General features: G+C 42.5%; 1 protein-coding gene across 1 annotated transcript in view; it reads right to left on the bottom strand.

The window, feature by feature from the left end:
- Positions 1 to 12,435: 12,435 nt before the first annotated feature.
- The window catches only part of LOC129556658 (ankyrin repeat domain-containing protein 26-like), a 110,037-nt gene continuing 98,127 nt past the window's right edge, over positions 12,436 to 24,345 (bottom strand). Inside the window, exon 28 of the mRNA XM_088844268.1 lies at positions 12,436 to 14,015. Within this exon, the coding sequence (XP_088700394.1) occupies positions 14,010 to 14,015 (6 nt within the window). The 3' untranslated portion in view covers positions 12,436 to 14,009. The remainder of the gene's footprint in view (positions 14,016 to 24,345) is intronic.

The following is a 24,345-nucleotide window of genomic DNA, read 5'->3' as shown; positions in this document are numbered from 1 at the left end:
TCCATACCACCAAGTCCTTAGAGAAACTCAGGCAGCGTGCTAATGGAAGAACATCCACTATGTGGTATCTCGACCTACTTTCGGTCATGCATCCTTGGTGGAAGCAAATCGTGCAGCTTTTGAAACCAACAACACATGCCATCCCCTTCTTTGCTCCAATCTTGGATGTTCTTTGAAGCCTATTCCACAATAATAGGTCATATCTTCTTAGGACATGTGACCCTCTTGAGACTTGGAACAGGATTAGGTGGTCTAGGCTGTGTTAACAGACTCCCAAATCTCAGGGGCTTTCAGAACAAAGCCCCTGAGAATTTTTCAGCCATCCCAGACAACAGAGGCTGTCAAGCAGGTTTTCCTGTGCATGACCGCAGTCAAGGAGACTCCGGCTGTGTAGTGTGTGACTTCTGAGGTGGCTGTGTTCACTCTGCCTCAGTCACTGCGGAGGTGGGAGCACAGGAGTGCTTCCAGGGGGTGTCAGAGCCGGGCTGAGTCCCTCCTGTGCAGATGTCCTGGGAGAGGTCACGGCTGACCTGCAGTGGGGCTGGGCTGTGTCGTCTTGCCATGTGCTTAAGAAAAGTGAGGATTGTGAGCCAGCATCTCTGCCACAGTGACTTATCTTACCTGTCTCTGTAACTCAAGTGCCTCACAAAAGGTAAGCTCCTGAGAAATGTTAGTAATATGAATGTCATGTCACCGGAGAGGGAAGAACACGTGCGGGCCTAGGGCTGGCTTCCTTCTGAACATTCCTATCACTGGTCTTCAAGATACCGGAGTTTTCAGAATGTTAGAGGTATGTTCTCATAGAGTTCACGTTTGGAGAGATGGAAATTAATGAGTGCAATAAAAATGACAAATAAAAGAATTAAGACATGCTATGTGTGTTTACAAAGAAAGGAACCTGGTCCGGGCGGAGAGTTTGAATGATATGTGTGACCAGGAGGGAAAGATTAGGAGTTTCTCACTGGAAAAGAGTCTGATGCTAGGAGGGATTGGGGGTGGGAGGAGACAGGGATGACAGAGAATGAGATGGCTGGATGGCATCACCGACTCGATGGACATGAGTTTGAACTCCGGGAGTTGGTGATGGACAGGGAGGCCTGGCGTGCTGTGATTCATGGGGTCGCAAAGAGTCGGACACGACTGAGCGACTGAACTGAACTGAACTGAAGACAAATATGGACATGGAACCCCTCTGATGAACACAAGCAACCTTTAAGCTGCAAATATTGAAAAACAGGATTAGCATTTATCACAATGGGAGATTCTTTGATGAGCATTCAGAGTGGATTCTGGACTTCATTTTCCTTTTTTTAGGGAACGAGCGGAACAGTTTCTTGTTAACCCTTGCTTGAGATTTTTCTCCCATTTCTGTATCTTTGATATCTAATCAGTAATTTATAAATCTCCCTAAATGGGTTTCTAGTTAATAGACGTCTGATTAATCATGTTAACCTTAAAAATTATACTTTGGAAATTTTTATACCATCAGAATTATTTGTGTTCTGTTGTCCCTGTTGGGGCATATAATTCCTAAAATTATAATTAGTTACTTTGATAGAGTTCAGAGGATAAGGCCCAGACTCAGAGGGACAACCTGCCAAGTGTACAAAATTACAGAGCTGTCACTCTATGGAATTGTCCTTCAATCTCTAGTTCTCCGTGCAATAAATTCTGAGCATGAGTCTTAATTTAATAAGTAGCATTAGAAACCAGAAGGTTAAGGATTAACCATTGACTTTTAACTGTTTTGACTAATAAAAATACTCTACAGAGTATTCTAAGACTTTTCACATCCTTTACTCCTTAGATGGGAAGCAGCTGTGGGCAAAGCTATAGTTATACTGTGGCATCAGGTTTTTTGACCCTCCTTCAGAGCCTTTATTCCACTGACTCTGGAAAAGTGTCACTTCCTGACAGTCAAATTGTCCTATTAAATGGCATAAAATAGGGTGATTTTTTTCTTCTGCGCTTCTAAAGACATGTGAATAATATTGACATTTGTTTTAAAACTGCTACCTGTTTTCACGATATAGCAGAAAGCAACCTTCCTACCCACCTCCATCCTGTGAGTACAATACAATCCTATCGACAGGTTAAAGTAGTGACCTCAAGAAACAGTTAAGCCCATGACCATGACCGTCTATGAGCTTTCTCATAAGAGAAACTGCACTGTGCAAACAACACAGTGATTCAGGGGCAAACCCACAACAAGAGAAGTTTTAGCATACATTGTTCAAAAAAGGTTTAAATTTAAATTGTTGTCTTTTGCAGGTAAATGACACAAATCTCCAAGGAACAAAAAGGGGGAAAAAAAATCTCCAAGGAAGAGATTAGTTTTTTATCTAAAACTTATTTGATAAACAACATTGAGGGAACAGAAAACTTGAAAACTCTCCCACCACAAAAACTAGAAATCTTGGCTAAAATGTAGCTGACATCTTTTTAAAGGCAAAGTTAACCACTAAAGAAGGAAAAATTCACAAGGGTCAAAAACATGAAGTAAATAAACGACCTATTACTAGGACTGCCCTAGTAGAGGTGGTGGTGTTGGGGTGATGTTAGTGTTGGAAGCTGTGGCCCTAGGTAACCAGAGGGTGTGTGGTTTTCTAACCATATAGCTATGGGATACAAGGTCTTGACTATACCAAGGTGGGAAGTTGGAACCAAAACTGTAAAATTCCCAATTACATCCTCAGTGAAAGAAAAAAAAATCTACTCACTAGCACATGGGGAAAGCTTATCTGTCTTGGCCTCATCTGCGTGTAGAAAACAGTAGTCTTCTTTGGGAAATCATAACCACAGGCCTGACTTACAAATTTAAGTTTGGATTTACATAAGCTTCATAGTCTCAAAAGGCCCCAAATAAGAACATTTTCATAAATTTGGGGCAGGAGGGTATACTAGCAAAAGGAGGACAAAACTAAGTACTCTTGAAAACACTGTTGACCTGGCATAAAAATTCCATTGATAAAGCCCACTTAGAGATTAATTCACAATTCAAAATTACAGATTACATAAGGAGACTTTTCACCAGACACAAGGATTAGATTTGCCCTAGTCCCTGAGATAATATCAGATAAAAACTTTAAACTTTTAAAACATAAAAGAAAAGGGCACTTTCCCCTTAGAATAATGTATTTTAGTTTCATCCATGCTGCAGGTATCAACAGCTCAGTCCTTTTTATTGGTGTGTAGTACTTCATTTTACGAATATGCAACATGTTCTGTTAACAGACATGCAGAGTACTTCTAGGTTTTGGCTGGCCCATGTTATCTTCTGACTATGACATATTCCTCAATTACTTTACTATTATAGTAATCTTTAGTAGAAATATTGGAGTGAATACCAGAAATATATTCCTTAGGATTTTCCAAGGTTTGTTCTTATGTCTTACCTGTTTTCTGAGAAACCTGTATGAGGTCAAGAAACAAGTTAGAACCCGGTATGGAATGACTGGTTCAAGGCTGAGAAAGGAATATAGCAGGGCTGTCTGCTGTCAACCTGTTTGTTTAACCTATACATTGATCACATCACGAGAACTGCTGGGCAGGATGAGCTACAAGCCAGAATCAAGATAGGCAGGAGAAACATCAACAGCCTCAGATATACAGATGACACCACCCTAATGGCAGAAAGTGAAGAGGAACTAAAGAACCTCTTGATGAGGGTGAAGGAGGAGAGTGAAAGAGCTGGCTTAAGACTAAATATTAAAGAAAACTAAGTCATGGCATCCGGCCCTATTACTACATGGAAAATAGAAGGGGAAAAGGTGGAAGTAGTGACAAATTTCCTCTTCTTGAGCTCTAAAATCACTGGGGACAGTGACTGCAGCCATGAAATCAGAAGACAATTGCTTCTTGGCAGGAAAGCGATGGCAAACCTAGACAGTATGTTGAAAAGCAGACACATTACTCTGCCGACAGAGGTCTGTATAGTCAAGGCTATGGTATTCCCAGTGGTCATGTACGGTTGTGATAGCTGGACTGGAAAGAAGGCAGAATACCAAAGAAATGATACCTTCGAACTGTGGTGCTGGAGAAGACTCCTGAAAGTCCCTTGAACAGCAAGGAAATCAAACCAGTCAATCTTAAGGGAGTTCAATCCTGAATACTCACTGGAAGGACTGATGCTGAAGCTGAAGCTCCAGTATTTTTGTCATCTGATGCAAACAAACGACTCACTGGAAAAGTCCCTGATGCTGGGAAAGATCAAGGGCAGGAGAAGAAGGTGTCAGAGGATGAAATGGGTGGATGGCATCACCGATGCAATGAACATGAACTTGGGCAAACTCCAGGGAGATGGTGAGAGAGAGGGAGGCCTGGTGTGCTGCAACCCATGGGATCGCAGAGAGTCAGACAGAACTGGGCAGCTGAACAGCAACAACTATCTTTGATGGAAATACTGGAATGAATACCAGAAATATATTCCTCAGGTTTTTCCAAGATGTGTTCTTATGTCACCAAAAGGCAATGTATTTTACCCCTGCAGGCAGCAGATACTGGAGCAGGTCTTCCTGGGGTGAATCCCAGGTCCACCATTTGCCATGATTCGAACTTGAGCAAGTTATGTAACTATTCTGTGCCTCATCTTTACGGTGGGTATATTAAGGGACATTCATATCCATTAATGACATTCTAGACAATTCTAACCAATCCTCTTGTAATGAGGGCAACTAGAAAAGCCACTATGTATACACACATGCATATGTATGCATATGAAAATGTTAGTCACTCAGTTCTGTCCAACCATTTGCGACCCCTTCATAGCCCGCCAGGCCCCTCTGTCCTTGGAATTCTCCAGGTAAGAATGGAGGGGTAGCCATTCCATTCTTCAGTCCAGTCACTCAGTCGTGTCCGACTCTCTGCGACCCCATGAATCACAGCACGCCAGGCCTCCCTGTCCATCACCAACTCCCGGAGGTCACTCAAACTCATGTCCACAGAGTCACTGATGCCATCCAGCCATCTCATTCTCTGTCGTCCCCTTCTCCCACTGCCCCCAATCCTTCCCAGCATCAGAGTCTTTTCCAGTGAGTCAGCTCGTCGCATGAGGTGGCCAAAGTATTGCAGTTTCAGCTTTAGCATCAGTCCTTCCAATGAACACCCAGAATTGATCTCCTTTAGGATGGACTGGTTGGATCTCCTTGCAGTCCAAGGGACTCTCAAGAGTCTTCTCCAACACCACAGTTCAAAAGCATCAATTCTTCGGCCATCAGCTTTCTTCACAGTCCAACTCTCACATACATACATGACCACAGGAAAAACCATAGCCTTGACTAGACGGATGTGTATGTAAATGTTCAGACAGTAAGATACATTTTACAAACACGCACATACATCTTGCTTAAGAGCATCAGAGTTTATAAGTTAATGAAGGATTCCCAGGTCAGGATCTAGGGGAGACAGAAAGGTCAGGACTGTGATCTGGTGTTAGGGGCAGTTTTCTACTGAGGGCATTTGCTGTTTCTAGAAGTGGAGATGGTGGGTGTGTTAAGCTGAGTGATATTTCTGAGAGCACTGTCTCTCTGAGGAGTCAGTGACTGGCTAAGGACAGGATGGCCTGTTAACCCCCTCACTTGGGCTGGATCTCTGAAAGGACTAACAGTAGAAATGAGGATGAACTAGAAGCAGGCACAGCCTTGGTCTATCCAGTTCCTGAAAACAGAATACTGTGACCCGGATGCAAATGCAAATCCTGGGAGGAAGAAATTGGTAATGACTGAGTTCTTGAATGGAGGACTCTCTTGCATTTTTCATTTTGCTGTAAGATTTCATGATCTAAATAAATCCTGGTCTCATAAAGCCCTGTGGATTATTGCATTCAAAGAACAATAATCTAGCAATCAAAAGTAAACTCGGATTTCCATATATTTATTTCTCTGCCTCATGTAGTCCCAAAGCAATCAATCCCCTTCTGCAAGCCAACACTATTCCCTCCTTTTAATCTCTAGTCTATCCCCAAATAATTCTCTCTGGTATTCCCAAAGACTGAGCATTAATCCATCTCACCTAACCTCCATTTTCCTGTCACCTACCACCTCTCCTTTCTTACCCTTTCTGGAGAAAGACCCTTTCTCTACAGATCCTTTCTGATAGAGATACCCCATCTCAGCTCCTAAGTTTCTTTCACTGTACAATTAGGCCATATAGTCCAGAAAAGTTGTAAATACCAAAATGACATTGCCAGAATTTTGCTTGATTGTGAGGGGAAGTGGGAGAGAGGCTATGCAAGGACATGTGTCAAAAGAAACTGTGCTGATTACACTTTCCGTCTGCTACCCGCAACTTCCCTGGCTCATACCAGGAAGATCAAAATCCCTGTCAGGGGTCTCTGTCAGGAGACACTGTCAAATTCAGCAGCTTCTGCCAACATGCATCACTGGAGGCAGAAAATGGGAAAATTCACTAATGGAATTTCTAGAAACATGAGATTGAGTAACAAATCCCCCTGCCTGCCTAGAGAATCTCAGGCCCTCTGCTACAGTGCCCGTTCTTCAAATAGGGAAATATGATTCATCTGACAAACCTCCTCGAGGCAGAGGCCCCATTAGAAGCCCCTCTCCATGGCAGATGGGGACAGTGTGTACACCCAGCCTTCCAGGTCCAACCGCAGAAGCGGAGGGTGAGCCCTGCGTGGACTTCTTTCTGGTTTCCACTTGTTGGAAAACTGCACTGGAAGCACATTAGTGCCAACCCTGTGAGAACTGTCTTTCGGGGTCTCTGATTGGGACTTGGGTCTTGTTTACGCTTCCCTGAGAAAACTTCAGTGAGAGGGAGTATCTCTGCCGAAACTTCCAGTTCCCTAATTCTGCTCCAGGCCTCTGGCGTGAGCCCTACTAGGTGATCCTAAAGGCCGTAAATATGCATTCTTTATCCTCTTCAGCCTAGGTCTCCTTCACTAGTAGTGAGAATTCATGAGGCTCTTGCTTCAAGATTAAAATCCAGCGAATTTTTGCTCCCTCACTTAATTGTTCCAACCAGGTTTGCCAAGCCTCCTTCCATCACCCTTGGCAGACAGGCCACCTTGGGCGTGCTTTCTGCCTCATGCGGGCACATCCTCTCAGAGCCATTCCACATTATCTGCAGCTTGTACGGCTTCTGACTTCCTCAGTCGTGGGGTCGGATGTCAGATGCTGCAGCGTCTCACTATTTCTGTGTCTGTGCAGATTTGTATCACTTTAGCAGGATGGTCAAATCAGAACTATATTTTTTACTTGACCCTTACTTGGCATGGTATTTCCCACAGATTTCTCAATGTTCTGGGGGCAATTATTTTGTTCTGGTGGCTCAAAATTCTGAAGTCAGCTTCCACAGCAGCAGCCAGAAGCCAGATCCCCCAGAATAAAGCTGTTCACCACCAGTGAAAATACTGCTTTGACCATCAGGCCCAATTCCCAGTTTCACAAAAAAAATGTTTCCCTGCAGTTTCAGAGTTGCATCAAGACAGGACACAGGACACACTGTATGTGTGTACAGGACACACTGGGCCATCCATACGAATGAGAAGGGCTTCCCTTGTGGCTCAGCTGGTAAAGAATCCACCTGCAATTCAGGAGACCTGGATTCGATCCCTGGATTGGGAAGATCCCCTGGACAAGGGAAAGGTTACCTACTCCAGTATTCTGGCCTGGAGAATTCCATGGTCTGTATAGTCCATGGGGTCACAAAGAGTTGGACACGACTGAGCGACATTTCAGCACTCAAGCAAGCCTGCAGTTTCAGAACTGTGTAAAGACACATCTTGGACACTCTGTACCATTCCATGAGAAAAAAGATTAGGGGAGAGTGTTCTGTGAGTGTTGACTGCCATACCTGTTGTTGCCTTGATTTGGTGAAACTCCACTGTCAAATGACTTCCCACAAGAAGTGGCAAGCAGCCTGCTTCTTTCAGACCACTCAAATACTTGATCATAGTAGTTGTTGTAATGAAGAGAAAAATGAAATAAGAGTGTTTTTCTGGCAGGTTTGAGGAGGCAATTATCCAGCTTTCACAGGGGTAAAACTGCTTTTGCATCAGGCCTCAATTCCCTGGTTCACAAAGATATTTTCCCTGCAGTCCCATAGTGGTATAAAGACACTCCTGGGACCCACCGTATCATTTCTTGAGAAAAGAAGTCAGGAGAGTGTTCTGTGAGTGCCAACTGCCATACCTATTTTTATTGTCATTAGGTGAAATTGTACTGTCAGATGACATCCCAGAAAAAATGGACAGACAGCCTGTTTCCTTCAGGAAACTCAAATACTTGACCATAGTTGTTTTAATAGAAATTGTGTTTTTCTGGCAGATTTGAGGGTATGATTTTTCAGGTTTCACAGGGGGAATATACCAATTTTGCCATCAGACCCCAATTCACAGGCTCACAAAAGGATGTCTCCCTGTAGTTTAAGAGCTGTGTAAAGATCCTCCTAGGACACACTGTACCAGTCAATGAGAAATTATGTCAGGATAGTGTGTTTTGTGATTGTTGACTACCATACTTTGCTTACCTTGATAAGGTGAAACTGTAATGTCAGATAAATTTCCAGCAAGTAGTGGTAAGCAGCCTGTTTCTTTAGAAAGCTGTTTAGAAAACTCAAATATTGACCAAAGTTGATGTTTTAATAAAGAGAAAAATGAAAGTGTGTTTTCCTGGCAGGTTTGAGCCTGAAACCATCCAGCTTTCACAGGGGGAAAATACTGTTTGTTCCATCAGGCCCTAAATCCAAGGTTTAAAAAAACATGGTTCCTTGCAGTTTCAGAGCTACGCAAGTGCACACTTGGACACAATGTGCTATTTCATGAGAAAAGATATCAAGGGAGTGTTCCGTGAGTGCTGACTGCCATACCTGTTGTTACCCTCATTAGGTGAAACTGTACTTTCAGATAACTTCCTGGCAAGAAGTTGCAAGCAGGCAGTTTCTCTCAGAAAGCATAAATACGTGACTAAAATTGTTGTAATGAAGAGAAAAATAAACCAGTGTATCTGGGGGGCAGGTTTGAGGCTACAACTAACCAGCTTTCACAGGAGGAAACATCATGCCCCTTTACCAGGTTCCCAAAAGCACATTTTTCCTGCAGTTTCAGAGCTGTGTAAAGACACTCCTAGGGCACACTGTACCATTCCATAAGAACAGATGTGAGGGGAGTGTTTTGTAGTCATTGATGGCCATAAGTATTGTTACCCTAATAGGGTGAACATGGAGTGTCAGATGACTTCCCAGAAAGGAGTGGCAAGCAGCTGTTTCAATCAGAAAATTCGAATACTTGACAAAAGCTGTTGTTGAAAAGGAAGAGAACAAGGAACCAGGGTGTTTTTCTGGCAGGCTTGAAGCACCAACTATCCAGTTTTCACAGGAGGAGACTACTGCTTTACCATCAGGCCCCAGTTTCTAGGTTCACAAAAACATGTTTCCCTGCAGTTGCAAAGTTATTTAAATATACCCCTAGGACACTGTACCATTCCATGAGAAAAAAATATCAAGTAATCAGAGGTTAACAGGTAGGAAGGCCAGGGGTCTCCAAACAGAGGAAATAGGCTCAAGCGTCAGGTATTTTTTATGTCTCTCTTAAGCAGCAGGAGGAAACAAACTACAAGTGTTAAGATTTTTTCCCCTTCTCTATACAAATTTAAAAGGTTTCTCTTAAAAATTCTGTGTTGCCATGATGACACCTGGCTCCATCTGAACTTTTCTCAAACCTTGAGCTAACCAATGCGTTTTTCTTATGGCAATGTTTTTCTTAAGCTATATTAATGAACCCTATGTTATTTACCCTAGACTCAATCTTCAAGTTGGTTCGCCTAAGACTCAGAACCAACCTGACAAACCATGTTTTACTCATGCAGATGTTCTCTTAGCTATGTTAATGAGACTGTATTTGCTTGGCAACCTGCCTTTCTTCAAGATTCATGTCAGATTATGGCCCGGGACAATTCAGTTTCTGCCAATGTTATCTCAAGATGCATGTTGTGGGTGAGTGAGGGGCCTGGTGCCAGTCTCTGAGTTTTAAGACATTTCCTTCCTCTAACTAGCAGACTGCTAGTAGCTACATAACATCCAACTAAAGACTAGCAGGGGGGCACACTTCTGGCGTCTATGTCAGAAGCTTTATCTCTTTTATACTTTAATAAAACTTTATTACACAAAAGCTCTGAGTGATCAAGCCTCGTCACTGGCCCCGGATTGAATTCTCCTCCAGAGGCCAAGAATCCCAGCATCTTTCGTGGTTCAGCAACAACATTTCAGTAAAAGTGTTCTGCAAGTGCTGACTGCCACAGCTGCTGTAACCCTAATTAGGTGTAATTGTACTGTCAGCTTACTTCCCAGTAGTAAGTGGCAAAGTGAAGTCGCTCAGTCATGTCTGACTCTTTGCGACCCTGTGGACTGTAGCCCACCAGGCTTCTCTGTCCATGGGGTTTTCCAGGCAAGAATATTGGAGTGGGTTGCCATTTCCTTCTCCAGGGGATCTTCCCCACCCAGGGATCGAACCCAGGTCTCCTGCATTGGAGGCAGATGCTTTACCCTCTGAGCCACCAGAGAAGCTGATAAGTAGCCTCTAAAACTTGACTCCAGTTGTTGCAATGAAGATAAAAATGAATCAGTGTGTTTTTCTGGTAGGTCTGAGGGTGAAATTATCTAGCTTCCAAAGCAGAAATACTAATTTTGCCATCAGGCCCCAATTCACAGGTTCACAACAGCATGTTTACCTGCCAGTTCAGAGCTGTGTAAAGATAATCCTAGGACATACTGTACCATTGCATGAGAAAAGAGATCAGTGGAGAATGTTCTGTGTTGACTGCCATACATGTTGTTACCCTGATGAGGTGAAACTGTACTATCAGATGACTCCCAGCATGAAGTGACAAACAGGCTGTTTCTTTCAGAAAACTCAAATACATGACCAAAGTTGTTGCTTAATGAAAAGAAAGATGAACCGGTGTGTTTTTTCTCACTGGGTTAAAGCTGCAACTATACAGGTTTCAAAGGGGGGGAATAGTATTTTGGTATCAGGCCCCAATTACCTGTTTCACAAAAACTTGTTTCCCTGCAGTTTCCAAACTGCGTAAAGACACTCCTAGGAAATACTGTACCATTCCATGAGAAAATATATCAAGGGAGAATGTTCTGAGAGTGTTGACTCCCATACCTGTTATCTTGATTAGGTGAAACTGTACTGTCAGATGACTTTCCAGCAACAAATGGCAAGTAACCTGTTTCTTTCAGACCACTCAAATAATAGACCAAAATTGTTGTAATAAAGAGAAAAATTAACCTGAGTATTTTTCTGGCAGATTTAAGGGTGCAACTATCCAGCTCTCACAAGAAGAAAATAGTGCTTCCTTCATCAGGCCCCAGTTCCCTGTTCACAAAAAACGTGTTTCCTGGATGTTTCAGAGTTGTGTAAAGACACACCTAGGACACACTCTGTCATTGCATGAGAAAAAAAGGTCAGGTTAGAGTGTTCTGTGAGTGTTGACTGGCACAGTTGTTGTTACCCTGATTAGGTGAAACTATATTGTCAGATAACTTGCCAGAGATAAGTGTCAAGCAGCCTGTTTCTTTCAGAAAACTCAAATACTTGACCAAAGCTGTTGTTGTAATGAAAATAAAAATGAACTAGTGTGTTTTCTGGCAGGTTTAAGGGGGAATATATTAATTTTGCAATTACACCCTTTAACAGTCACATAAAAGTGTGTTTTCCTGCAGTTTGACTGTGTAAAGACACTCTTAAAATACCCTGTACCATTCCATGAAAACTATGTCAAAACTATGTTTTGTGAGTTTTGACTACCATATCTGTTGTTACCTGATAAAGTGAAACTGCAATATAAGATGACTTTCCAGCAAGGAGTGACAAGCAGCTAGTTTCTTTCACAAAACTCAAATGCTTGACCAAAGTATTTGCTGTAATGAGAAAAAAAATGAACCAGTATATTTTTCTGGCAGGTTTGACACTGCAACTATCCTGCTTTCATGGGGGGAAAATACTGCTTTTACCATTGGGCCCAGGTCACAGATTCATTAAAACGTGCTTACCTGAAGTTTCAGAGATTTTAATGATACACCAAGCCAGGGTAAGTGTACCTGTATACAGGTAACTCTTGTTACCCTGATTAGGTGAAACTGTCCTGGGAGAGGACTTCCTAGCAAGAAGGGGCAAGCATCCTGTTCCTGTCAGAAAACTCAAATACTTGACCAAATTTTTGTTGTGATAAAGAGAAAAATCAGTGTGTTTTTCTGGCTTGTTTGAGGCTGCAAATATCCACTTTTCACAGGAGGAAAATACTGCTTTAAAAATCTGCACACAGTTCCCAGATTCCCCAAAAAAGGTTTCCCTGCAGTCTCAGAGCTGTATAAAGACACGCCTAGAACACATTGTACCATTCCATGAGAAAAGAAGTCAGGGGAGAGTGTGCTCTGTGAGGGTTGACTGCCATACCTGTTGTTACCCTGAATAAGAGAAACTGTACTGTTTGAGTTCCCAGCAAGAAGTAGCAAGCAGCCTATTTGTCTCAGAAAACTAAAATACATGAACAAAGTTGTATTTTTAACAAGGAGGAAAATAAGCCAGTGTGCATTTCTGGCAAATTTAAGGGTGTAACTATCCAGCTTTCATAGGAGGAATATACTAATTTTCCCATCAGGCCCAATTCCCAGACTCAAAAAAGCATGTCTCTTGGCAGTTTCAGAGTTGTGTAGAGACGCTCCTAGGACACACTGTACCATTTTATGAGAAAAAACGTCAGCAGAGAGTGTTCTGTGAGAGCTGAATGCCATACATGTTGTTACCCTAATTAGGTGAAACTGTATTATCAGATGACTGCCCAGCAACAGGTGGTGAGCACCTCTTGCCAGTTTCTTTAAGAAAACTCAAATGCTTGACCAAAGTTGTGGTTGTAATGAAGAGTAAAGTGAACCATTGTTTTTTTCTGACAGATTTTAGGCTGCAACTATTCAACTATCATAAGGTGGAAACACTGCTTTTGTCACCAGTTCCCAATTCCCATGTTCACAAAAACATGTTTCTCTGCAGTTTCAGAGCTGTGTAAAAACACTCCTGGGATGTGCTGAACCATTCCATGAGCAAAGGGGTCAGGGGAGAGTTTTCTATGTGTTGACCGCTATAATGTTGTTACATCAATTAGGTGAAACTGTACTGTCAGATGACACATACCAAGAAGTGGCTTGCAGCCTGTATCTTTAAAAAACTCAATAACTTGACCAAAGTTATTAGTGTAATGAAGAGAAAAATGAACCTGGATGTTTTTCTGGCAGATTTGTGGCTGTAACTATTTAACTTTCACAGTGGGAAAATACTTCTTTTGCCATTAGGGCCCAAACCCAGGTTCAAAAAAATACGCTTCCCCGCACTTTCTCAGCATTGTAGAGACATAGCTAGAATATACGATACCATTTCATAACAAAGGTGATTGTGGGAGAGGGTTCTGTGAATGTTGACTGCCATACTTGTCACCAACTGATTAGGTAACACTAGTGTCAAATGAATTCCCAGTAAGAAGTGGCAAGCAGCTTGCTACTTCTGAAAACTCAAATACATGACCACAGTTGTTGTTGTAATGGAGAGAAAAATAAACGACAGTGTTTTTTCCCCGCAAGTAAGTCTTCAAATATCTAGCATTCACAGGAATCAGTTCAGTTCAGTCGCTCAGTCGTGTCCGACCCTCTGCAACCCCATGAATCACAGCACGCCAGGCCTCCCTGTCCATCACCAACTCCCGGAGTTCACTCAAACTCATGTCCACAGAGTCGGTGATGCCATCCAGCCATCTCATTCTCTGTCGTCCCCTTCTCCTCCCGCCCCCAACCTTTCCCAGCATCAGAGTTTTTTCCAGTGAGTCAACTTGTCGCATGAGGTGGCCGAAGTATTGGAGTTTCAGCTTCAGCATCAGTCCTTCCAATGAATACCCAGGATTGATCTCCTTTAGAATGGACTGGTTGGATTCACAGGAATAAAATATTGCTTTTATCATCAGGCTCAGTTCCCAGTTTCACAAAAGCATTTTGGATTTTCAGAGCTGTGTAAAGACACAAGTAGGACATACTGTTTCATCCTGTGATAAAAGAGGTCATGGGTGAGTGTTCTGTGTGTTGACTGCCATAATTGTTGTTGCCCTGATTAGGTGAAACTCTACTATCAGGTGACTTCCCAGGGAGATGTGGCAAGTAGCTTGCTTCTTTCAGAAAAATCAGATACTTGATGAAAGTTGTTGTTATAATGAAAAGAAAAATAGATCAGTGTGTTTATCTGGCAGGTTTGAAGGTTCAACTTTCCAGCTTTCACAGGGATATTATACTAATTTAGCCATCAGGCCACAATTCTCAGGTTCCAAAAAAACATGTCTCTGCAGTTTCACAGCTGTCTAAAAACAGTTCTAGAACACACTGTACATTTCCATGAGAAAAGAGGCCAGGGGGTGTGTTCTCTGAGTGTTTACTACCATACCTACTGTTACCCTGATTAGTGAAACTCTGTTACACGAGTTTCAGCAAGAAGTGGCAAGGAACCTGTTTCTTTCAGAAAACTCAAATACTTGACCAAAATTGTAGTTGTAATGAGGAGAAGAATGAACCTGTGTGTTTTTCTGGCAAGTTTGAGACTGCAGCTATCCACCTTTCAGAGGAGAAAAATACTGATTTTACCATTAGGCTACAGTTTCCAGTATCAAAAAAAAGTGTTTCCCTGCACTTTCAGAGCTGTGCAAATACACACTTAGGACACACTGTACCACTCCATGGAAAAAATAATCAAGGAAGAGTGTTCTCCGTTGACTGCCATACCTGTTGTTACCCTGCTTAGTGAAACTATCCTATCAGATGAGATCCCCAAAGAAGTGGAAAACAGCCTGTCTCCTTCAGAAAACTCAAATGCTTGACCAAAGTTGTAGTTGTGATGAGGAGAAAACTGAACCACTGTTTTTTGTGTTTTTTCTGGCAAGTTTGAAGTTGCAACTATCTAGTTTTCACAGGAGGAAAATAACTGTTATTACCACCAGCCCCCAGTTCTCAGGTTTCCAAAAACATATTTCCCTGCAGTATCAGACTGTTTAAAATCACTCCTAGGACACACTGTGCCATTACGTGAGAAAAGATGTCAGGAGAGTGTTTTGTGAGTGTTGACTACATTACCTGTTATTACCCTGATAAGGTGAAACTGTAATGTCAGATGACTTTCCAGAAAAGAGCAACCTATCTTTTACAGAAAACTCAAATATTTGAACAAAGTTGTTGTTGTAATGGAGAGAAAAATGAACCAGTGTGTTTTTCAGGTAGGTTTGAGGGTGCATCTATCCAGCTTTCACAGGTTAATATCCTAATTTTGCCATCAGACCCCAATTAACAGTTCCACAAAAGTAGGTATGCTTACAGTTTCAGACTCTATAAAGGCACTCCTAGGACACTCTACCATTGCAGGAGGAAAGACGTCAGGGGAGTGTGTTTTGTGAGTACTGATTGCCATACTTTACCATGATTAGGTGAAACTGCAACGTCAGGTGACGGCACAGCAAGGAATAGTAAGCAGTTATTTCTTTCAGGAAACTCAAATACTTTACCAAAGTTGTTTTGAAATGAAGAGGAAAATGAACCACTGTGCTTTTTTCTGCCAGTTTTGAAGCTGCAACTATTCATTTTTCACAGGAGAAAAACACTGCTTTTACCAACAGGTGCCAGGTCCCAGGTTCACAAAAACAGGTTTCCCTACAGTTTCAGAGCTGTGTAAAGACACTCCTAAGTCACACTGAACCATTCCAGGAGGAAAGCGGTCAGGGAGATTTTTCTGTGAGTGTTGACTGCCATACCTGTTGTTACCGTACTTAGGTGAAACTGAAAGGTTCTGTTTGTTCCAGAAAACTCAAAATACTTGACCAAATCTGTTTTCTTAGTGAGGATAAAAATGAACTACAGTGCTTTTTCTGGCAGGTTTGAGGCTTCAACTATCTAGATTTCACAGAAGTAAAATACTGCTTTTACAATCAGGCCCCAGTTCCTAGGTTCACAGAGACATGTTTCCTTGGAGTTTCAGAACTGTGTGAAGACAGTCAGGGACACAATTGTACATTGTGTCCCCATGAGAAAAGATGTCAGGAGAGTGTCTTTTGGGAGTGTTGACTACCATACCTGTTGTTACCCTGATAAGGTGAAACTGCCATGTCAGATGTCCCAGCAAGAAGTGGCAAGCAGCCTGTTATTTTAGGAAACTCATATGCTTGACCAAAGCTGTTGCTGTAATAAAGAGAAAAATGAAATAGTGTGTTTTCCTTGCAGGTTTGGGGAGGCAATTATCCAGCTTTCACAGGGGGAAAATACTTCTTTTGCCATCAGGCCTCAATTCCCAGGTTCGCAAAAACATGCTTGTCTGGAGTTTCTGTGCCTTGTAAACACACCCATAAACACCCTGTACTATTCCATGAGAAAAGAGGTTAGGGGAAAGTCTTCTGCGAGTGTGACTGGCATACCTGTTGTTACCCTGATCAGATGAAACTGTCCTGTCAGATGAATTCCAAGCAAGATGTGGCATGCAGCATTTTTCCTCCAGAAAACTCAGATATTTGACCAAATGTGTTGTTTAAATGAAGAGAAATGAAGCAGTGTGTCTTTCTAGCAGGTTTGAAGGTGCAACTATCCTGCTTACACAGGGGAACATTATTGCTTTTGCCATCAGGCCCAAGTTCCCAGGTTCAAAACATCATCTTTCTCACAGTTTCAGAGGTTTGTAAAGACACTCCTAGGACACACTGTACCATTCAATGAGAAAAGAGGCCAGTGGAAAGTGTTCTGTGGGTACTGACTGCCATACATGTTGTTACTCTGGTTAGGTGAACGTGTACTGTCAGATAACATCCATCCCATCTAAAAGTCACAAGCGCCCTGTTTCATTAAAAAAACTCAAATCCCTGACCAAGATTGTGTTTGTCTTGAAGAGATTCTGGTTCATTTTCTTTCATTACAAGCACAACTTTGTTCAAGTATTTGAGTTTTCTGAAAGAAACAGGCTTCTTGCCACTTCTTGCTAGGAAAACATCTAACAGTATACTTTCACTTAATCAGGAAACAAGAGGTATGGCAGTTGACACTCAAGAAAATCCTCCCCTGAACTTTTTTTCTCATGGAATGGAACAATGTGTCCTAGGAGTCTCTTTTCACAGTTTTGAAAGGGCAGGGAAACATGTTTTATGAACCTGAAATTGGGGCCTGATGGCAAAAGAAGTATTTTCCTTCTGTGAAAGTTGGATATTTGCAGCTTTAAACCTGGAGGGAAAACACACTGGTTCATTTCTCTCTTCATTGCAATAACAGCTTTGGTCAAGTTTTGAGTTATCTGAAGGCAATAGGCTGGCTGCCACTTTACTGGGAAGTCATCTGACAGTACAGCTTCATCTAATCTAGAGGTATGGTAGTCAACACTCACGGTACCTCTCCCAGACTTCTTTTCTCATAAAATGGTACAGTGTGTCCTAGGTGTGTCTTTATATAAATGTGAAGCAGCCAGGAAACATGATTTTGTGAATCTGGAAAATGGTCCCTTATGGTAAAAGCTGTATTTTCCAACTGTAGAAGCTGGATAATTGCAGCTTCAAACACTTTTTTCTGCATTAAAACATCTTTAGTCAACTTTTTGAGTTTTCTGGGAAAAACAGGCTGCTTGCCACTTCATGCTGGGAAGTCAACTGACACTACAGTTTCACCTAATCAGTTTAACCTAATCATAACTAGAGGTATGTCAGCCAACACTCAGAACACTCTCCCCTGACCTTTTTTCTCATATAGAGTGGTACAGTGTGTGCTAGGTGTGTCTTTACACCACTCTGAAGCAACCAGGAAACATGATTTTGTGAACCTGTGAATTGGGCCCTTATGGTAAAAGCAATATTTTTCAACTGTGGAAGCTGGATTATTGCAATCTCAAATCTGCAAGAAAAGCACACTGATTCACTTTTCTCTTCGTTGCAATAACTTTGATCAAGTTTTTGAGCTTCCTGAAAATAATGGGCTGCTTCCTTCTTCTGGCTGGGAAGCCTCATGGAATGGTAGAGTGTGTCCTAGAAGTGTCTTGCACAGCTCTGAAACTGAAGGGAAACATGCTTTTGTGAACCTGTGAATTGTGGCTGGATGGCAAAAAAAAGTATTTGCCCCCACTGAAAGCTGGATAGTTGCAGTATTAAACTTCCCAGAAAAACACACTGGTTCATTCTTCTTTTCATGACAACAGCTTTGGTCACAATTTTGAGTTTTCTGAAATAAAAAGGATGCCTCCGACTTCTTGCTGTGAAGTCACCTGACAGTACCATTTCACCAGATGAGGGTAACAACAGTTATGGTGTCAAAATTCACAGAATACTCTCCCCCGACATTTTTTTTTCTCATGGAATGGTACAGCCTGTCCTAGGTGTGTCTTTACACAACTTTGAAACAGCCAGGAAACATGTTTTTGTGAACCTGGGAATTGGGCCCTTATGGTAAAAACCAGTATTTTTCTTTTTTGGATCCTGGATAATTGCAGCTTCAAACCAGACAAAACCATGGTTATTCATTTTTCTCTTCATTAAAACAACAGCTTTGGTTGAGTTTTTGGTTTTCTGAATGCAACAGGTTGCTTGCCACTTCTTGCTGGGGAGTCATCATATAGTACAGCTTCACCTCAGTTCAGTTCAGTTCAGTTCAGTCGCTCAGTCGTGTCCGATTCTTTGCGACCCCATGAATCACAGCACACCAGGCCTCCCTGTCCATCACCAACTCCCGGAGCTCACTCAAACTCATGTCCATTGAGTCGGTGATACCATCCAGCCATCTCATTCTATGTCGTCCCCTTCTCCTCCCGCCCCCAATCCCTCCCAGCATCAGAGTCTTTTCCAGTGAGTCAACTCTTCGCATGAGGTGGCCAAAGTACTGGAGTTTCAGCTTTAGCATCAGTCCTTCCAATGAACACCCAGGACTGATCTCCTTTAGAATGGACTGGTTAGATCTCCTTGCAGTCCAAGGGACTCTCAAGAGGCTTCTCCAACACCACAGTTCAAAAGCATCAATTCTTTGGCCATCAGCTTTCTTCACAGTCCAACTCTCACATCCATACATGACCACTGGAAAAACCACAGCCTTGACTAGACGGACCTTGGTTAGCAAAGTAATGTCTCTGCTTTTTAATATGCTATCTAGGTTGGTCATAACTTTCCTTCCAAGGAGTAAGCGTCTTTTAATTTCATGGCTGAAATCAGCATCTGCAGTGATTTTGGAGCCCAAAAAATAAAGTCTGACACTGTTTCCACTGTTTCCCCATCTATTTCCCATGAAGTGATGGGACCAGATGCCATGATCTTAGTTTTCTGAATGTTGAACTTCAAGCCAACTTTTTCATTCTCCTCTTTCACTTTCATCAAGAGGCTTTTTAGTTCCTCTTCACTTTCTGCCATAAGGGTGGTGTCATCTGCATATCTGAGGTTATTGATATTTCTCCCAGCAATCTTCATTCCAGCTTGTGCTTCTTCACCTAATCAGAGTTAAAAATGTTGTGACAGTCAGAACACTCTCCCCTAACATATTTTCTCATGGAATGGTACAATGTGTCCAAGGAGTGTCTTTACAGGGCTCTGAAACTGCAGGGAAACATATAGTTTTGAACCTGGGAATTGGGACCTGATGGCAAAAGAATTATTTTTCCCAGGTGAAAACTGGAGAGTTGCAGTCTTAAACTTGCCAGAAAAACATGGTCTTTTTTTCTCTGCATTACAACAGCAGCTGTGGTCATGATTTTGAAACAAAAAGGCTGCTTCCCACATCTGGCTTGACAGTGATCTGCCAGAACAGTTTCACGTAATCAGAGGAACAACAATTATGGCAGTCAAAGCTCACAGAACACTCCCCTGACATTTTCTTCTCATGGAATGGTCCACGGTATCCTTGGTGTGTCTTTGTACAACGCTAAAAACAGCCAGTAAACGTGCTTTTGAGAACCTGTGAATAGGGCCCTTATGGTAAAAGCAATATTTTCTAGCAGTAAAGCCTCAAACCTGCCAGAAATACCCACTGCTTCAATTTTCTCTTTATTACAACTACTCTAGTTATGTTTTTTGAGTTTTCTGAAAGAAACATGCTGCTTCCTACTTCTTTCTGGGAACACATCTGACACTACCATTTCACCTAATCAGGGTAACATCAGGTATGGCAGGCAACATTCAAAGAATACTCTCCCCTGACCGCTTTTCTCATGGAATGGTACAGAGTTTCTTAGGTTTGCCATTACAAAAGCTCTGAAAAGTCAGGGAAACATGTTTTGTGAACCTGAGAATGGTAGCTGGATGACATAAAGTATTTCCAACTGTGAAAGGTGGATAGTGGCAGCCTCAAACCTGTGAGACAAACACAGGGGTTCTTTTTCTCTTAATTGCAACAAAAATTTTGAACTGTTAGTTTTCTGTAGGAAACAGGCTGCTTGCCACATTTTGGTGGGAAAACATCTGACAGTACAGTTTCACCCAATCAGGGTAACAACAGGCATGGCTGTCCACTCATACAGAATAGTCTCCCAGACTTATTTTCTGAATAGTACAAGGCATTATGAAAAAACTGATCTTATCCATGGAGGAAATGGTGTGAACTGGTAGTTATTTGTGTGGTGAATAGCATCCCCATTCAAGGCAGTAAGAACCTACATGTTTTATGAGATATGCTCCTAGTAGGAGATGTAAGCAAAGTGTTTTCTTCAGAAAAGTCATTTGCTTCACCAAACATGGATTATAGTGAAGAGAGAATCAGCACCCAGGGTGTTTTCCTAGGTGGGTTTGAGAGTGAAATATTCTTACTTTTCTAGGCTGAGAGTGTTGGTCTTGCCAATAGGGGCAAATTGGCAGGTTGGCGCCCAGTGTATTTCCCTGCAGTGTCCCAGAATTGAAACTACATGTGTGGGACAAACTGATGCGTCCCACGAAGGAAATGTCAATAACTGGTAGTTCTCTGTTAGTGAGGGGCATACTTAAGAGTTCAGGAGATGTGCTCTTAGGCAGGAGATCCAAGCGCAGTGTTTCTTTCAGAGAAGTCCCCTGCTTGCATCAAGAATTAACTATAGTGCAGAGAGAATCAGAACTCAAGGAGTTTTCTGAGGGAGGTCTGAGAGCGAAACATTCCAGCTTTGACATGGTGAGAACACTCTATTTTCCCAGAGAGCCCAATGAGAACGTTCAAACCCAGCATGTGTCCCTGCAGTGTTCCTGCACAATACACACTTGGGAGGAACTGGGCTTTTCCTTGAGGGAAGTGTTGAGAGCTGGTAACTGACCATCTGGCCAGTAGCCTACCCATATGACACCTTAGGTGCCTAAACGTTCTTTGAGATGAGCTCACAGTAAGAAGATTAAGAACAGTGTTTCCTTTAGAAAACTCATTCTGTTGTGCCCAGAATAAACTACAGAGAAGAGAGAATCAGAACCTAGGAGGTTTTCCTAAGGGGCTTTGAAAGTGAAACATTCTAGCTTTCAAATGGTTTGAACAATGTTTTTGTCAAAGACTCCAAATTAGCATTTTCACAGCCAGCCTATTTCCCTGCATTGTCCCAGCAGTGCAAATACACCCTGGGGAGACACTGATGTTTTCCATGAAGTGTTATGAACTGGTACTTCTGAGTGTGGTGTCATACCCATACAAGGCAGTAGGAAGCAAAGAGTTCTAGGAGATACGCTCTTAGGCAGGAATCGACGCACTGTGTTTCTTTGAGAGAATTCCCCTGCTGTGCCAAGCCTTAACTATAGTGTGGAGCAAATCAGTACCCAAAGGCTTTTTCAAGGTGTGTTTGCAAGCAAAGCATGCTTGTTCTCACACATTGAGAACACTCATTTGGCCAGCAGACCCCAATTAGCATTTACATCCAGCATATTTCCCTACATTGTCCCAGGGGTGCAAATACACACTGGGGACAAACTGATGTTTTCCATGAAAGAAGTGTTGTGAACTTGTACTTCTGTACAGTTTCATACCCATACAAGGCAGTAGAAACCAAAGAATTCTAAGAGATGTGCTCTTAGGGCAAGAATCCAAGCATAGTGTTACTTGCAGAGAACTCCCCTGTTTCTGCTAAGCATTAACTATAGTGAGGAGAGCATCTGAACCCAGGGAGTTTTCCAAGGTGTGTTTGAGAGTGAATCATGCTCGCTTTCACAGGGTGAGAACACTTTTTATGCCAACAGACCCCAATTGGCTGGTTCTCACCCAGCGTATTTCCCTGCAGTGTCCCAGCACTGAAAAGACCCGTGTGGGACAAACTGATGCTTTCTGTGAAGGAAGTGCTGTGAACTGGTAGTTCTCAGTGAGTGGCACCCCCAAGTTCTAGGAGATGCTCTCTTAGGCAGGAGATCCAAGGGCACTGTTTCTTTCAGAGAAGTTACCTGCTTGTGCCAAGAATTAGCTACAGCGTGGAGACAATCAGAACCCAAGGAGTTTTCCAAGGTGGGTTTGTGAGTGAAACATTCTGCCTTTCACATGGTGAGAACTCTCTTTTGGCCAGAAGATTCCAAAGAGGATGTTCAAACCTAGCATGTTTCCCTGTAATGTTTCAGCACAAAAATACACACTTCTGGGGAACTAATCTTTATGGTGAGGGAAGTGATGTGAAATGGTAATTCATTGTGTGGCCAGTGGCATACTCATATGATGCAATATGAAGCTACGTGTTCTAGGAGATGAATTTTTGGTAAGGAAGCCCAGGCAGGGTTTTTCCTTTAGAAGGTAACTGTTGCACTGAGAATGAAATGAACTAAAAGGAACTGAAGAGAGAATCAGAACCTAGGTGGTTTTCCTAGCTGGGCTGGAGAGTGAAACGTTCTGTCTTTCAGATGGTGTGAGCATTGTTTTTGTCAGAAGACCACAGATAAGCATTTTCACACCCAGCATATTTCCCTTCACTGTCCCAGGAGTAAAAATACACACTGGGGACAAACTGATGTTTTCCACGAAGGAAGTGTTATGACTGGTAGTTTTCATTGTGGTGTCATACATCAAAGGCAGTAGGATGCAAAGAGTTTTAGGAGATGAGCTCTTAGGCAGAAGATTCAAGCACAGTGCTTCTTGCAGAGAAGTCCCCTGCTTATGCCAATCATTAACATAGTGCAGAGAAAATGAGAAACCAAGGAGCTCTGTGAGGTATGCACAGAGTAAAACATGCTAGGTTGCACATGTTGAGAACTGTCATTTGCCAGCAGAGCCCAGTTAGCATTTTCGCACCCCACATATTTCGCTGCATTGTGCCATCACTGAAAACACACTGGGGACTCACGAGGCTTTTTATGGAGGAAGTGCTGTGAATTGGTTCTTCTCAGGGTGGTGTCATACCCATACAATGCAGTAGGAAGCAAGGAGCTCTAGGTGATGTGCTCTTAGATAGGAATCCAAGCAGAGTAATTTCTTGCAGAGAATTTTCCTGCTTGTGACAAGCTTTGAGTCTAGTTGGAGAGAATCAGAAGCCAAGGAATTTCTGAGGTGTGTTTGAGAGTGAAACATGCTATCTTTCACAGGGTGAGAACACTCTTTTTGACAGCAGACCCCAGTTGGTAGGTTCTCACCCAGCACATTTCCCTGCAGTGTCCCAGAACTGAAAATACACACTGGGGCCTAATTGATGCTCTCTGTGAAGGAATTGCTCCGAACTGGTAGACCTGTTAGTGAGCAGCATGCCCATACAAGGCATTAGGAACCTAAGTGATCTAGGAGATGGTCTCTATTGTAGGAGATCCAAGCACATTGTTTCTTGCAGAGAAGGCTGTGATTCCAGTTAGAATTAAAACAGTGTGTAGAGAATTAGAACTGAAGGAATATTCCAAGGTGGGTTTGAGAGTGAAACATAGCTTGGACCCAGGGAGAACACTCTTTTATCAGGCAGACCCCCAATGAGAAGGTTCAAACCCTGCATGTCTCCCTTCAGGGTCCAGCACAATAGACACTTGGGAGAAGCTGGTCTTTTCTGTGAGTGAAGTGGTGTGAGTTGGTAATTGACCGTGTGGCCAGTGGCCTTCCCATACAATGCCTTATGAAACTAAATGTTTTTTGAGATAAGCTCCTAGAACAAAGTTCCAGACACAGTGCTTCCTTTAGAAAAGTGACTTTGTTGCACCCAAAATTAACTATATTGAAGACAGAATCAAAACCTAGGAGGTTTTCCTAGCTGGGTTTAAGAGTGAATCATTCTTTCATACAGTGTGAACAATTTTTTGGTCAGAATACCACATATTAGCATTTTCACACCCAGCATATTTCCACACATTATCCCAGCAGTGAAAATACACACTGGGGACAAACTGATGTTTTCCATGGAGAGAGTGTTGTGAACTTGTCCTTCTCAGTGTGGTGTCATTCCCATACAATGCA

The sequence above is a fragment of the Moschus berezovskii genome, chromosome 15 (genome assembly GCF_049115385.1).
Source record: "Moschus berezovskii isolate FMDL1 chromosome 15, NW_MosBer_1.0, whole genome shotgun sequence".
NCBI classification, from domain to species: domain Eukaryota; kingdom Metazoa; phylum Chordata; class Mammalia; order Artiodactyla; family Moschidae; genus Moschus; species Moschus berezovskii.
Note: the sequence above shows the minus strand (reverse complement) of the source record. Positions and strands in the feature narration are given on the sequence as shown.